This window comes from Vicugna pacos, chromosome 34 (genome assembly GCF_048564905.1).
Source record: "Vicugna pacos chromosome 34, VicPac4, whole genome shotgun sequence".
In the NCBI taxonomy this organism is placed as follows: Eukaryota; Metazoa; Chordata; class Mammalia; order Artiodactyla; family Camelidae; genus Vicugna; species Vicugna pacos.
In genome coordinates this window covers 3,477,770-3,493,362 of record NC_133020.1, presented here as the reverse complement: position 1 = coordinate 3,493,362, position 15,593 = coordinate 3,477,770, and the positions used below count along the sequence as shown (strand labels likewise).

Here is a 15,593-nt window from a genome sequence, read left to right as displayed (position 1 = left end):
GAAGCTTAAAGGGACTAGATTACAAATGAGGCCAGAAAGATTATGAGAGGTAAAGGAGTGAGAAAATGATTTTCAGGACAGAGGAGACCACTGCAAACTTCTATCCCTGACAAAGCAGTCCGGCCCGTTTACTTATCAGAAGTATTTATGCAAGGAAAGAAAATGATGACCTTCCAATGCTGTCAAGAGAACAGAAACAAAATCAGGAGTTCTAGAAGCTTGCTTCCTGGGCAGAACTGTCTTCTGGCCTCAGGAATGTTTACTGCAGCCGTCACAGCACAAGAAAGGATTGAAAAAAGGGACCCTTCCTTCTTCCTCGTAAACCACATAATGGATTTAAAACAACCCACACATGCTCAATTTATTAGTAATCACAGCATGACTGAGAAGAACTTTAGTGGGGGAGAGATACTTAGAAAAATATTTTAATGATTAGCAATCTGTTTATATGCAAATAACTCCCAAATCTTGAGGAAGAAGGTAAACATTCTCATCATTTCCCAGATAATTCAGTTTTGCGCAGACATGGACTATAAGATGATAAAATGCGAACAAAATGATATTTTGATTTCTTCTTTTTTTTTTGGTCTTTTTGTTTGTTCTAGGGGGTACGGAATTAGGTTTATTTACTTTATTATTATTTTTTTAACGGAGGTGCTGGCGATTGAACTCAGGACCTCGTGCATGTTGAGAAACAGTATTGTGGATGAACACGAAGAGCGGGCACTTTACAACCTTTGGGATAGTTTCTGAAATGTCGTTTGCATGGTTCCGTCTCCCATACAGTGACAAGGGGTGGGTTTGGCTGGGTGTCTGGGTCTGCACCATGTCGGGGAGCAGAAGAAGATGCGGAAGGAAGTGGCAAGGTTATGGGATGTCCTGAATGTTCACACATCTGTGATGGATTATCAGTGAATTTCTCAGGTGCTCCTCAATTTACAGGGAGGGTGGCAGAAGAGAAGATGTTGGGAATGGAAAGGAAAAGGTGACAAATGTGTTGTAATACAAGAAGCTAAACAAACAACTTCAAAAAAAGCAGCAGGTGGGCAACAGGGGCACAGCCCTCACCGCAGAGAAATCAAGGGAAGTAGGGGCGAGAGAACCTTTGGAATTCCCAGCTGCTGTTCAGCGAGCAGCCCCAGCAGGGGTGAATGAACAGGGGGGAGGGGGCGGGGGTGGGGGGCAAAGTGCCAAATGCTAACCGGTCCTCCTGCCAATTGTGCAGAGAAAGGAAGGAGCAAGGAGAAGCACTTGAGGGAGTGGCTGAACTGAGGCTCCCCAGGGGAACTGGGGGCCTCGAGCTGAAGTTTCCGGAATGGGAAGAGTCTGAAGACCTTAGAGAGAGCCCATGATGATGGGCGGGGGGAGGGGGAGAAAGGGAATCCAAAACACATGCGGATTTGACACTGAAGACTACTAATAGCGAAAATATAGAAAAAGACTGACAACACCAGATGTCAGTGAGGATGCTAAGCAAACGGACCTCTCCCCAACACGGATGGCGTGAAAAGTGGTACAGTTACTCTGGAGAACTGTTTGTTTGTCAGTTCTTAGGGCATGAAAGGTACATCTACCCACAATTCTCTTCCCAGACATTTACCCAAGAGAAATAAACACACAAGGACTGGGACACGAATAGTCACAGCATGAGTATTCACAATAACTCAGACCTGTGAACAAACCAAGTATCCGCCCGCAGGAAAATGTCTAAACAAATTACAGCACATGTATACAACGAAACACTATTCGGCAATTAAAAGCACATGTAATGTGTAACAATGCGGGTAAGACTCAAAAAATCACGCTAAGGGGAAAACACCCAGATGCCAAAAAAGTACATATTAAATGTGCACCTTTCAGGGCAGTTCTGTGACAGGCTAAACCTAGTCTGCGGTGAAAAAAATGAGAACAGTGATTGCCTCAGGGGACGGAGAAACTTACTGGAAAGACAGGAGGGATCTTTTGGGGGTGACAGCAGTGTTCTATATGTTATCTTGGGAGTAATTAAAAGAGTATATAAAATTGTCAAAACTCATTGTACTGAACATTAAAGACTGTGTGTTTTCTGTGTACTAGTTATGCCTCGATTTTAAAAAAACACACGTGAACACGGGTGTGAGTGGCGGGCTTACTAAGCAGGGAAGGCAGTTCTTCCCGCCCTGGGAGAGCAAAGTGTGCGTCTACAAACACGGAGGGAACGTTACGGTAGAAAGAAGGGAGGCTGAAAACATTCACTTGAATGACTTGACCATTCTTAGTAAAAATAAAGGTGTGTGCACCTTCTGGGTGTGTGCACAAGCACCGAGAAGCAGAACAAAAAAATACATATATTAGGAAAACAGGAAATTTTGGGGAGATATTATAAGACCATAAGGGATGAATTTCTAACAGCTGGAACCCCTGATCCTGTTTTTTTCCAGAATGCTGTCTTCAGGGTTGGTAAGGGTCCCATTCAACTCAGATGTATATGTTCTTACCTCCAATACCTGGTGAGTATACTGGATGAGGGTCTAGGACACACCAACAGAGGGGGAATCTGGGTCTTGGAGTGGGGGTGGTGCAGTAAAAATAACAGTAGGTTACATATAAAAATAAAATTAGATATTACAGTGGTTCGCAGTCTCCCAATACTCAACCCCATCTAATACATCTTATACTTGAGTATTTAATTGGGGGAGAAGGTGATTAGGAAAAAATGCTTAAAATAGCTCCTAGGGTGGGGAAGGGGTGATAATGAAAAAAGTTGAGAATTGTTGGTCTGGAGAAAGCAAATGGTAGGCACTGGGGGTACCTTGAGTTGGGGTAAATGACAGTCAGGGTATGAATCTAAGCTGGTGTCACACATATTAATAAAATAGATAAGCTACATTAGAGATGGGATTATAAATTATAAACATAAAAGTCAGAGAGAACAGATGCTAACAGAGGTCAAGCGCAGGGCCGCCAGGAGTGAGGGAGTGCATGGAGAAAAACACCTGTCACGGAAGAAAGACGAGGCGACGTTCAGTCTTACAAGAAGAGATTCGTGAGCGCAGAGAAGAGCCAGGAGGTGGCAGGCTGTTATCCCACGACCCCTTCAAAGGGGCAGGAGTGACAGAGAAGAGGAAGGGAAGGGTGGGAAGAAGTAATACGTTAAGGTCAAAGAGGAACGTTTCAGAGTTCAGGCATCAGAGAATGAAAAAGGTGTGCATAATTAAAAAGCCCACGGAGTGGCTGTGTCTGTGAATGGCCAACACAGAGCAAAAATGGCAGGCTCTGGAGTGAAGGCAGCAGAGGACCCGGCTGATGGATGTAACTGGATGGAATCACTAAAGGAGGCGGCACAGGCTGGTGAGCAAGGCAAAGTCATTGCCCTGATGCTGGAGTCCCTGAGGACGATGGGAGAATGTACAAACGCCTGTGACACGGCCGTGATGAGGATGGGGATGGTGTCCAGGAGCTGCTGGACTGGGCTTCAAAAGAGCTAGAGGCGGAGAGCTGGAGAGAGACAGGTGTGAGCTGCCTGAAGATGAGAGGGGAGAAACTGCCATGGGGTTAGACTCCAGACAAGGACGGCTGGAGGTAACCTAGCGGGATGGGTCACAGTGGAGGTGGGGATGGGGAGCAGGCTCTCACCCCAAGGACGACGCACAACCTGCCCCCAGAAAGCTGACCTCCACTGTGGTGGGAAGGACCTCGACAAGTTTTCCTTTACCCAATGGACCGGCATTTTGGATTCTCTGGGGTTTCAGGTAAAAGGCAGACAGGGGAGAACTACTATCTTGAGTGTATGAACTTCCTTTTTGTGAAATAAAAGGTGATGTGGCAAGTGCCAAATCTATAAGAAAATGTATCCAAAGTGTTTACATTTATTTCAAAGCTAATGGTTACCTTCCTTTCCTCGTCCTTTTATTCTTTAGAAATTCCATTTTCTAAAGGATCAGACTAAAGAAAACCAAATGTACACTGTTCTCAAATTCATCTTCTACATAATTCAATTATTGGACGTTCTTTTTCACTTTCTTCTGAGTTTTGATGATAAGAGTTACTGTTGACACCCATATAACACCCACATCCTATTAGGTGAACGGAAGGCAGTTTTGGCAACAGGAGAGACAATGTGATTTTTTGAGAGGTTCGTTTCATATGCTGCTTCAGTAATGAGCACGAGAGACCATCTCACCCAGGCAGTCACAGGAGGATATTCCCCTGCCCTGAATTAAAGGATTCTATTATGTTCTCTGGAGCCATCAGGGATTGCGCTCTTTTCATCCATAAAGCGTTTATGCTAATCTTGTCTATTTTCTTTCACATTTTAGGTTCCATGCAGAGCCAACAGTAATTAATATAAATTAAGAATGCTGGTGTGGAAAGCTGTTCCTTATCAATCTGTCACACTGCACAGAATGATAGGAGATTAGCTCTAATGGCCAGTGAAATGGTTATGAAAGAGGTCAGATATATTTGGATGACAGTCAGGGGACTGCTGCTGTCAACAGGTCTAAAGCTGTCTGTCACACGACTCCAGGAATTCAGATGCAGTTTGTCCTCAGTGCTTGAAGATTTCTGGAACGCTCTGACAGAATCACATCTTATTTAGATGTGATTTAGAACTTCTGTCCTGGACAAAGACTCATGTATCTCTCAAAGTCAAGGTCATGGCAGCTGTAACCACACGTGGCCACTGAATACCTGAAATATGACCAGTCCAAGGTGTGCTGTTTGTGCAAAACATATACTGGATTTCAAAGATTAATTATCAAAAAGAATGTATACTATCCTGTAATATTTTTACATGTTCAGTTCACAGAGAACAATAATTCAATTTCTTGGAATAACATAGAATGGAAAAAAAATCTGAAAAGATTACATGTATACATATGTATGTGTCTAACTGAATCACTTTGCTGTACACCTGAAACTAACATTGCAAATCAACTACACTTTAATAAAAATTTTTTTAAAGAAAATTAAAAATAAAATTAATTTTTATTGTATTAATTACACGTTAAATAAGAATATTTTGGATATACTGGGATTAAATAAAATATATTACTGAAATTAATTTCACCCTTTTATGTTTTAAAATACGGCTACTTGAAAAGTTTAAATTATAGATTCTGGCTTTCATTACATTTCTGCGGGGCAGGGCTGTTCTGGGCTGTATCTGAAGTTCTGAGGTGAGCCACAAGGAGGTAGTAGACTGTGGTAATTAAGGGCAAGGGCCCCTGGTCAGAAAATTTGAGGTTCAATTCCCACAACTTCCATTTCCTCCCAAAGGGACCTTGGCATCGAACTTACCTTCTCCAAATCTTAGATTTCTCACTTATAAAACAGGACTAGCGATGGTGCCTTCCACTCAGGGATGATTAAATCTCAACTGCTCTTATCTAAGGAGGTAACTTGGGTTCTTAGAATGAGCATGAGGTTCTAGCTGACAAAAAAGGACACACTTTCTAAAAGTTAGCTGCCATATGAGAAACAGATTGAGTATAAATCTTAAATAGTAAAATGGATCAAATAAAACATACTTAAAATACTCTTATCCTCTTTCTGCCTTTGACCCATTTCTACTAAGCAGCAGAAATACCAGAAGGAAAACTCCGAGTTATCTCAATGTGGATTAGCTCTGCTGTTTTCTGGGTCACCTCTCTCTGCTACGAAAAGACATCATGTAAACCAGCTTTACTGTTTCCCTGTGAGACAGGAAGGTCCTTCCTTCCAAAAGGCAATCACATGCCACTGAGGAGCTAAACATTAAGTAATGTTTGAACTGGAGAGCTGTTTGGGCAGAATGGGTGATGGACAGTGAATAGGACAGGCCGGGCACTCAATCCTAGGTCAGCCACAGCCTGAGCCAAGGTCACATGAAATCTCCAAACCTTGGTCTTCTCATCTGCAAAATGGGGATGAGAGCGATAATGAATGCCTCTCACAAAAGCTTATTTTAAAGAATAAATTAAATGATGGATATAAAAATCCCTCATCTGTAAACTGGAAAATATTACGTACATGTTAGCTACTGTCATGACTTCATTCTACTGGATCGTGAGACTAATCTTCGCAGATGGAGCCACTTGTTTCTGGTGTAATGTGAACAAGCAGAAGGGAAACAGGGTGACTCTGTACACCGTCCTTAACCTCTCAGGACTTGGCCCTCTTCTTCTGTCTATTTTAAAAAGTCATTGGGAGAACTTTATTTATTTAAAAAAAATGATACTCAGAAAACTACAAAGTCCTATACAAATGCAAAGCATTGTTGGCTTGGATAATCATAAAGAGTTGATTTATTGAAAAAGAGAGAAAAATCTTAGTTGAGTATCTGGGAGTCCCTCCGACTTCTCTGGAGCCATCAGGCACTTGTGCGCTTTTCATCCATAAAGCATTTATGCTAATCTTGTCTATTTTCTTTCACATTTTAGGTTCCACACAGAGCCAACAGTAATTAATATAAATTAAGAATGCTGGTGTAGAAAGCAGTTCCTTATCAGTCCATCACACTGCACAGAATGATAGGAGATTAGCTCTAATGGCCAGTGAAATGGTTATGAAAGAGGTCAAAACTAGTCATCACTATGCTCCAAAAAACATTTCCTTGTCCTCTTTAACTCACAGACACTAACTCATGATAACAGGCAGTGGAATAATATGTGAACTGAAGAAAGGAAGGCTGGACTACGCATCTCTTGCTCAGGTCTGGGCAAGATGAAATTGCAAAGAATCTCTGCCATCACTTCCCAGTAGAGCCACGCTCAGCACAGTGCGATCACCACAACTGCAGGATATCATTCTTAACTAGAGCTGTCGTTTTCATATCCAGGCCATCAAAGCTGGCTTCTTTGTCAAAAAAAAAAAAAAATTACTCATCAGCATTATTCTTGAAATCAGTACTCTATAACCCAGGTATCCCAAAAGACAGTGGTAAGATTTATGTAGTCACTAAGTCACTTGGGCTGTAAGCTGGACATACACAGATGCAACAACTATTTTTACAAAAGAGTCCTTGGAACTTCACATAAATAAATAAGAGCTCATAAAATAGTAGAGTAAAATCAAAGCATCCTATTGGCCTGTCAACTGTCACCTACAGTAGCTAGAATTGATTTTCCCCAACATCTATGATTTGTTAGTACTTTTAAAAGGAACTTACTAGTACTAAAGTGACTTTTCTGTCACGGTGTGTACTCCTTCATTCTCAGTTGTATTTTCATCATTCTCATTTTGTGCCAAATTTTAACAATTATCTAGTTTGAAAAATTAAGTTCATTTCATTTTGGCTGATTGATACTTTTATTTCTTTCATTTTAATTGTACTTTATTTATTTTTTTTTATTTTTGTGTAATATTCCCTTGATTTTGTATTCCAGCATATGGATGAAACCATTCCTTTTTTTTGTTTGTTTAAGTATAGTCAGTTACAATGTGTCGATTTCTGGTGTACAGCATAATGTTTCCTGGGTAAAGCTATTCTTAAATAAGACTTCAGATCCCAGGATTGGCACCTATCCCTTTACACGATGTTAGATTATTCTGTGGTTACTTTACATCAGTGCTTCTGTTCAAACAGGATGAAATAAAAACGTGCATCAGCACGCACACTGGGAAAAAGGACTAGTATCTATACGCCTGTGTAAAATTCAAGTAAAGAGGACGGTGGAGATGCACCCCACGGAGAGGCTGAGGCAATTAAGCCAGACCATTAGGGAGAGGATAAAAGAACAAAGCAAACCACTCGCCCTAAGGCACCAAATGTACGATCCAGAAGTTCAGAGTCATGGAAACCAATTCCGTAAGTGTGTGGACTGTCAGTCACCTAACGCACAGATAAGTCCATCACTGCTCTCTGATTCTAAACATTTGCACCTTTTTATCCCCATTTCTGTTGTTTTCAACCTATTTTTTCAAGTGTAGAAAGTTACATTGCACAGCCACCACCACTTCCACTATGATTATCGCCACTGCTACCGTTACCAGCACCGTCACCAACACGCCTAGACTCTGTACTAACAAAAACGTAAGATGCGAAAGCACCCCCTTTGTCTTCAAGGACACTAACTTGCACTGTCAACCTTCTCCCAGGGCCGAGAGGGAAGAGCAAACACCACTGACTACGGCTGGGAGGGCTTCCTATGAGCAAGAGTTAAACCATGGCGAATTCCAAGCAAGCCTCACTTGGATTCTTACCAACAGCACAAACTGGGCACCGCCTTTGGGCTACGCTTTCAGAGCACACTGCTTTTCCTAGACCGGTTCTACTTTCCAAGGAATATTCATGAAATACTTGGGAAATGCCTCCTACAAACGATGGACTTTGGGAAATGCTGTATTCCACAGTCCCTTCTTGAATGTTTACAGGGCATTTAGCATGTTAAAGATTCTTGCAATAAAGGAAATATCTTTCTTAACTCAGCATTTCCTAAGTTTATTTGATCATGTAACCCATCCCTGCTCCCTCCCCTCTGCAGACAACCTAGGGACATCTCCCAGGACGAACACTTCCAGAGGGACGCAGTGGGAAATACTCTTTTTGACTGATAAAGGGTGGAATTAATTCAGATGAATACTACATGCTCCCAAAGCCTGAAAACCCTAACTAGGCTGCCCAGGAAGAGGGGACAACAGCACGAGCAAATGAATGCTGAGAAGGAAAGGAGTTCTGGAAACGACAGGGTCTCCTGAGCAAAGGCACTTGTTGCACTTACTTAAGGAGATTCCCGAGGTTGAAGAGAGCCCGGTTGTGCTGCGGGTTGAGCTGGAGAGCCCTCTCATAGTACATCTTCGCCTCTGCCGTGTCCCTGGTCAGCGTTCCAAGGTTGTTCAGGGCACTTGCGTGGCGCGGATACAACCTGAAAAATTAGAATATTAAGCCATGATTGTTCAGAAACTTCTCAATTGCTCACAATTTGCTTGTTCGTCACCCCCCCCCCCAACCCCAGGTATGCCACAACCAAAATGATGCACTGAATTCTTCCTTTCTTTTAATGATATGTGTTGGGCCAACGGACATCCTTCGGAGTCCAAGGACCCCATTCCTGGGCTCTCGGCTGCCTGACGCTCTTCGCCGGGGGTGCTTCCCCTAGCAAACGAACAGCCCTGGGTAACGCCTCACCGCACACTAGCTCAGGCTGGCCTGTTTCAGCCCACCTTCCCAGAGTCACAGACCCCACCGCCCTTCAGGGACCCCAGATGTCTTACCTCACCTACAGCCAATCAGAAACCTGCACACAAGCCGATCAGGCACCTTGTGACCCGACCTTATAAAACATCCCAATAACCAGCCCTCAGTGCTCACACAGGGACCTCTCGTCTGTGTGGCCCGCCGTGCCTATGACAGTGTACCCCTAACAAACTCCTTCCTATTCTTATACTTAACCTCTGGTAAATTCTTTTTACCAACCAGCATGTCACTGGCTCACCGACCGGCCACCCCGTTGTGCCCCACAACAGTGTGCGTCTGTCAAACCTTAATAGTCAACTGTGCAGCCACAGACGTGAAAATACAGCAGGGAAGCAACACATGGGGTATGAGTAAATAAACCCAGATGGTGCAGAAATAAACAGCATGCAAATCTGCCGGGGTTAAAAAAATCTTAGTCCTTTGGAGTCTACAATTACTTTCAACTTCCCTCGACAGAAAATCCTCATTGCCTCAGGCACCCAGGTTCCGGCACAGTGGACGGCTGGCCAGTGCCCACTATTTACACAAGGTGCTGGGAGGCCCTTGGATGAGGGAATCGCCACGGATATGTTTGGATCGGAGCATCTGTAAAACCGCCATTATTGAGAAGGTGCTACAAATGTCTCCCCATAAAAATAAACTTTCTCCCCTAAATGGCTCTCATCCTTGACTCCCTTTCCCCATTTTATCTCATTTCCCCCTCCTGTAACCTGGCACCACCTGGCCTGATAGTCTCAGAATGAAAATCCTGACAAACACTTACAACTTTAAAAATGCAGGGTGGGCGGGGTATAGCTCAGTGGCAGAGTGTGTGCTTAGCATGCATGAGGTCCTGGGTTCAAGTTCCTCCAGTGGGGCAGAGAAAAAAAAAATATATATATATAAATGCACAATGAAGTGAAAATAGAAACCCTAATGTTTAGAAGCAAATGTAAAGAAGGATGGTGTTTAAATCAGCAAACCAAATTTATGCTGATTCAGGAAAAGAATCAATTTCCCTCCTTAACTGGAGGCTCTGAGGAAGGCAAACACGCACGGGCGACGTAATTCAGCTGTTCCTGCTGAAATCAGAGAGGGCACATTTAGCCTTCGAAGAGGTTCACGCTGTCTCCATCACCCAGCGGACTCCGAATAAGCCTTGGCTCTTAGGGAAAGATAATGCCCACGTGATAAAAGCAGGATCTGTACGTCAAGTCTCTTGACAATCACATGTCTTGCTCGTCCCCTCCCAGCCTGTTCCGTACCTTCTAAGAAGATCAATTTAATTTGGGGACAGAGGGGTTTCTATTAAAAGGCCAAGGAAGATAAGCTGCATAGCTTTTTTTTTTCTTTTTAAAAAATCTTTGCCTAACCCAGTTTCCTAAATTAATTTGACCCTGTAATCCTCCCTTCCCGACTCCTTACAGCACAGCTATGAACATCCCTCAGGATTTCCAGGAAGACACTCTGGATAATGTTCCTCTTGACTGACAAGGGGTAGAACGTTCCATCCTCCCAAGGTCTGGGAGCCCTAAATTATTCACAACGACTTTAGAGGGACTCGGAGAACGACATTAAGAGAGGAAGTTGGGAAAAAGCAAACACACCAGGCCAGCACATGCACTGTTGTTTGCTTCTGTCTGGTCTCCTCAAAGGCAACCTGAGGCTCCCTGGTGCTGAAACAGGAGTGAAGGGCCAGGGCACAGACTCTAAAGGGAGGACACAGCAACTGAGGACAGGACAAACTGGTTAGGACCAAGATGGCGGGAAGACTTGACTTCCGGTGGACCTCGAGCCCATGGCCCCCCCATGGCCCACCCACAGGCACCATGACAGTTCCCAGGCTGACCATAAAAGGTCAAGAAGTGGGCACTGGGGGGATTCCTGGAAATCCCTGCTCCTTCCCCACAGCAGTTGGAATGACCCTCCTACTCATTAGCCTATGAAATTACCGAGCCCATTAAAACCTAGTAAGTCCTCGCCTCCAGGTGGATCTCTCTCTTTTGCCTTCTGAGAACCCACACCGCCTGTGGAGTGTATATCTGCTTTTACCTTACATATATATTTTTTTCTTTTCTTTTCTTTTTTCTTTTGAGGGGAGAGGTAATTAGGTTTATTTATTTATTTATTTGTTTGTTTGTTTGTTTGTTTATTTATTTATTTATTTTTGATGGCGGTACTGGGGATTGAACCCAGGAACTCGTGCATGCTAGATGCACACACACTATCACTGAGCTGTACCCTCACTTTAAACACCCCTACACCTCTCCGTCTCTCTCCCTCTCACCTTTCTGAGATGGCCTGTATTCTGCTCATGGAACGTCTATCTGCTAAGATGCTCTTTCTTCTGAGTGAGATGGACCCCACCTGGTGGAGTGTGTCTCTGTAATTAAACTTGCTCTCACTTTACTGTGCCTTGCTCTTGAATTCTTTCCTGCGTGAGGCAAGAACCTATTCTCCGACAACAGTACCAGTCCCCTAGCACCCAACCTCACAGTTTCCAGGGGACAGCAAGTCCTTGGTGCTCTGAGATGCCACTACAGGGCATCAGAGCTAAGAGAAAATGCTCTGGTACCTGCCCACCCATCCTGTGCCCAGAACAGTCTCCCGGGAAGCTGTGTCTGAGAATTACTTTGGGAATGGTTACAGAGAGCACATCACAGCTAGGACTTAAATTCTTCCAAGGAAAAAATAATTTTTTGGATGTTGAGGAAAGCTCAGACTTCCAAAAGGTTTAAGGGTGGTGGGGGAGTCCGGTGAACACGGTGAGAACTGTTCTCTTCACTTCTTTGATAACAAACAGCAACAGAAAGCACCCTGGGGACCTCTGCCTTCTCAGAGGAGGCAATTTCTTAACGCTTGGTCTTTTTCTTATTTCTTTAGGTTTTAGAGCCCTCAAAATAAACGTCCTCAGTGAACGCCCTCAGTCCGGGAAAGGACAGTCTCAAATCCAGTCAGAGCTTCTCCAGTGTGCTCCCTGCCACACAGCTGCCCTCTCCAGCTGGTTCTCAGCCCACCTTTTTTGATTTTATATTTCACAATCCACTGCCATTTAAAGGAACGGGCATGTACTTTCAAAGTTCACTGACTATAAACACATTTCTCTCTCTCTTTTTTTCACATCGGAAGCAGAATACAAGAACTCTCCAAGACAGAACTATGCAGTGAGAAGGGAAGTAAAAGAGAAATAAATATAAGCATTATGAAGAAAAAGGCCTTTAGCATGCCTCGTGCTCCAAGAACGTGTCTGTAGCTGCTTAGGGCAGGGCTTGGCGGCCAGCCACAGGCAGCAAAGGGGCTCCGGGCGAACAGAGTCCCAACCCGTCCAGGAGGGGGATTGCTGGCACCTAGAGTGATTTACTGAATCCATTTCCACTCGCAGCCCTCCACTTGGAAAATGTGAGATATTGTTTATTCCTGGTAATAGTAAGGATCTGCTAGCAGGACCCTCTCTCTCTGGGTACCTGATTAGGTTCACCTAATCCAAGCAAGCATTGCATTATTTACGAAACAAAGCTGAATTCCACGAAAAGGGTTCTTCAACCATGTCAAGAAAATTTTCACTTTTTATTTTGAGTTTTATATAGAGGTAGATATTTTCTTAAAACATGTACTCCTGTTTAATGAAGATCTATGCAAGGACAAAACTTTTTTTTTTTGCATGTTTCGTTTCTAAACTTGTGTTTGAATTAGTTTGGGTCTAACTCAATCCTGATGTCTCCAGGAGGGCAATTTTCTATTGGAAAGATGAATAATTTAAGAGAGGTCTACATTGCTACATCCATTGTCGGAAGAAATTAAGTCGGTCTTGACTTTGACTTCTACACGTAGGTTTTACAGAAGTTCTGTTCGTGACTCTTCCCTTCCCCATCTAAACAACCTTGACAGACACTGCAATGAATTAGAGCAGAGCGGTGATTTTCCAGCCTGCTTTTTTAAGACCAACGTGAACAGTCCCTTGATTTTCTTGCTCACAGTCTTGTTCAACATTTCTATTGTATATAGAGGTTCTCTTGCTATTTCCTCCTCCTCCTTCTTCCTCCTCTTCTTATTATCATTATTTTTATTTTAGTGAGTTCAACTTTTAAAATTTATTACCAAGAAAATGTGTTACATTGCTAAATAGTTCTGTGGTCTCAGGAAGTTGATTTTTTCCTCCTTAAAAAAAAAATCTAGGTATAGAGGTACAATTCTATGAGCTGAAGAGGATTTTTTTTTTCAAGCACTGGATGGACTACGTTCTTGATAAACACATTCATATGAGCATTTAGGGGGCTCTTCATTTTTATCTAGTGGCATTTCCTTAAGCAGAATGAATAACGTAGGTAGCTAAGGACATTATCATCCCACCCCCGTTCCCAGTCATCTTGTCTCTGAAGAATGAACACCAACAACACGCAACAGGAAGTCATCACTGCGAGGGAACAGCTGCCGACGTGAAAAACAGAAGCCAGGAGAATATGTAGGAGGTATTTAAGACACTTTACTTTTTGAGAGTGCTTTCTCATACGTGATCTCACTTAACCCTCTAATTCTTCAAGTAGAATTACTGTGCTATTTTACACAGTTGAAGAAAGGGAGGGTGGAAGAAATAAAGTAAATAGTAAATTACTTTTTAAAAGAAATGCCGCAGAATCAGTTGGGTTCTTAAGTGTTAAAAGTCAGATGGTTCCTGTAAATCTATTTCTTTTCCCAAATAATCCATGAGTCATTCAACCTTCAGCAAATAAATATACTGCTGCAAATCAGAGCTACCATTTAAAGGAATTTCTCCTTCTATCCTTGGGCCAGTCCCTTCAGCTATGATCTTACGGGAATTACTTCTCAGTGACAGGAGTGAAATAAAGTCAATACTCAGGAAACTTGGCTACTGAGATTCTTACCCCTTGGGGAAACGTGTCTCCTGCCATATAGAGCACTCATGGTATTGAAGGGGAGCAGGACCCTGTGCCCCCCCCGCCCCCCGCCTCTTGTTTATAGAGAAGCTGACGTCCCCCAGGCCTCCCTGAGTCACAGAAGAGCAGCTCAAGCCATTGGTTAGGACAAGCCTGCAGGCGCTGGGGGACGGCGACGACTCTGACCTCCTATCTCAACAATTAACTGAGATTACGCCTCCATTTTCCTTTAAGACTTTCATGGTTGAACAGAATTTTGGAGATTCTTCGGGGGGAGGGGGGATGCTGGGTCCACCAGATTGCAGGCATTCGGGTTAAAAGCAACTTTCCTCTGGTACCAAGGCCTTTGCCCCCAGGATCAGCCCCCTGGCCGCTCCCTCAAATAGAAACCAAGTACTCTTATCTAAGCCTCCGGAGGCAGCTGCAGAGAAGAAACAAGAACTGGTTAGAGCCAGCTAAGCCCAAGATGGTGGAGGATACGACTTCCGGGGGGGCCTGAGCCTCATTATACGCTCCCTGTGATGTATCAGCTGCTAAGTGACACACCCACCAGCGCCATGACAGTTGACGGTTGCCATGACAATGACCGGAAAGGTCCACACGAGGACTTGAACAAGGACTGATTGGCTCCATCACGCCCGGAAGGAGGACGTGATGGTGGAAGCCTCGCGGCCGGACCCGGGTGGGAGCTGTCCCTGTCGCCCGGCTTGGCTGAGGGCTCCCCGCCGGGGCCCCTCTCCCTGCTCCCTGCTCCCTGCTCGAGCGCTTTCCTTCCTTTTCCCCTTCTGAGCAATAAAGCAGCTGTTCACTTCGTCCCTCTGCCTCTGCTCTGCAAATTCTTTCATAGTCGGTGGCAAGAACCCACACTTTGGTGGGCTTCCTCATTTAGGGGGTCCCTCCGTCTGCTCACAGTATCTCTGAAAAGCACAGTATTATGGAAAGCTGTTTGGAAACAACAACATTCGGTAAGTGTCTAAGGCACAGATACACGCTCTCTGGTCCACTGCTCTTAAGCTTCAATCTCAACTAAAGATCCAGTGATGTAAGATGTATGTAACTAAAGTTTGGTTTTATATTCTATTCCAGTCATTTACTTTCAATTTTGTATAGTCTCTTCAAAAGTTAAGAATGCTGTTAATTTTTCATTGTTTGAATACCTTTCAAGACATCTCATTGTTCAAGTAACACTGTATCATGTGCTCCAGTTTGTAATTTCCTTTTGGAATATCCACACCCTGATTTATTTGTCTGATTTTTCATTCCACATGTTAATTTATTTGAGGTTAAGTATGCTAAGGTCAAATTTTTATTTTCTCTTTCCTGCTTGGAAAAAAAAAAGAACCCAAAAGAAAAACAGGACTGGGAAAAAAATTCTACCATAAGACCTAAATTTTACTGAACTAAAAAAACACTCTAAGTAAACTTCATTACAAGAGTTGGCAGCATATTTTCAATCGTACTAGTTTCTGGCATTTCCCAAGTGCGTGGTTCCTTCATACTATAAAATAAGAAACATCATGTCATTAAATTGCACCAGAATGACATTGATTATTTAATCTGCG

At 43.4% G+C, this 15,593-nt stretch overlaps 1 protein-coding gene across 3 annotated transcripts in view; it reads right to left on the bottom strand.

The window, feature by feature from the left end:
* Positions 1 to 15,593, bottom strand: part of TMTC1 (transmembrane O-mannosyltransferase targeting cadherins 1) — a 233,656-nt gene that overhangs the window by 40,071 nt on the left and 177,992 nt on the right. For all 3 annotated transcript variants that reach the window (XM_072954819.1, XM_072954817.1, XM_072954818.1), the window contains one exon: positions 8,682 to 8,825. In XM_072954819.1, coding sequence (XP_072810920.1) covers positions 8,682 to 8,825 — 144 coding nt within the window. The remainder of the gene's footprint in view (positions 1 to 8,681; positions 8,826 to 15,593) is intronic.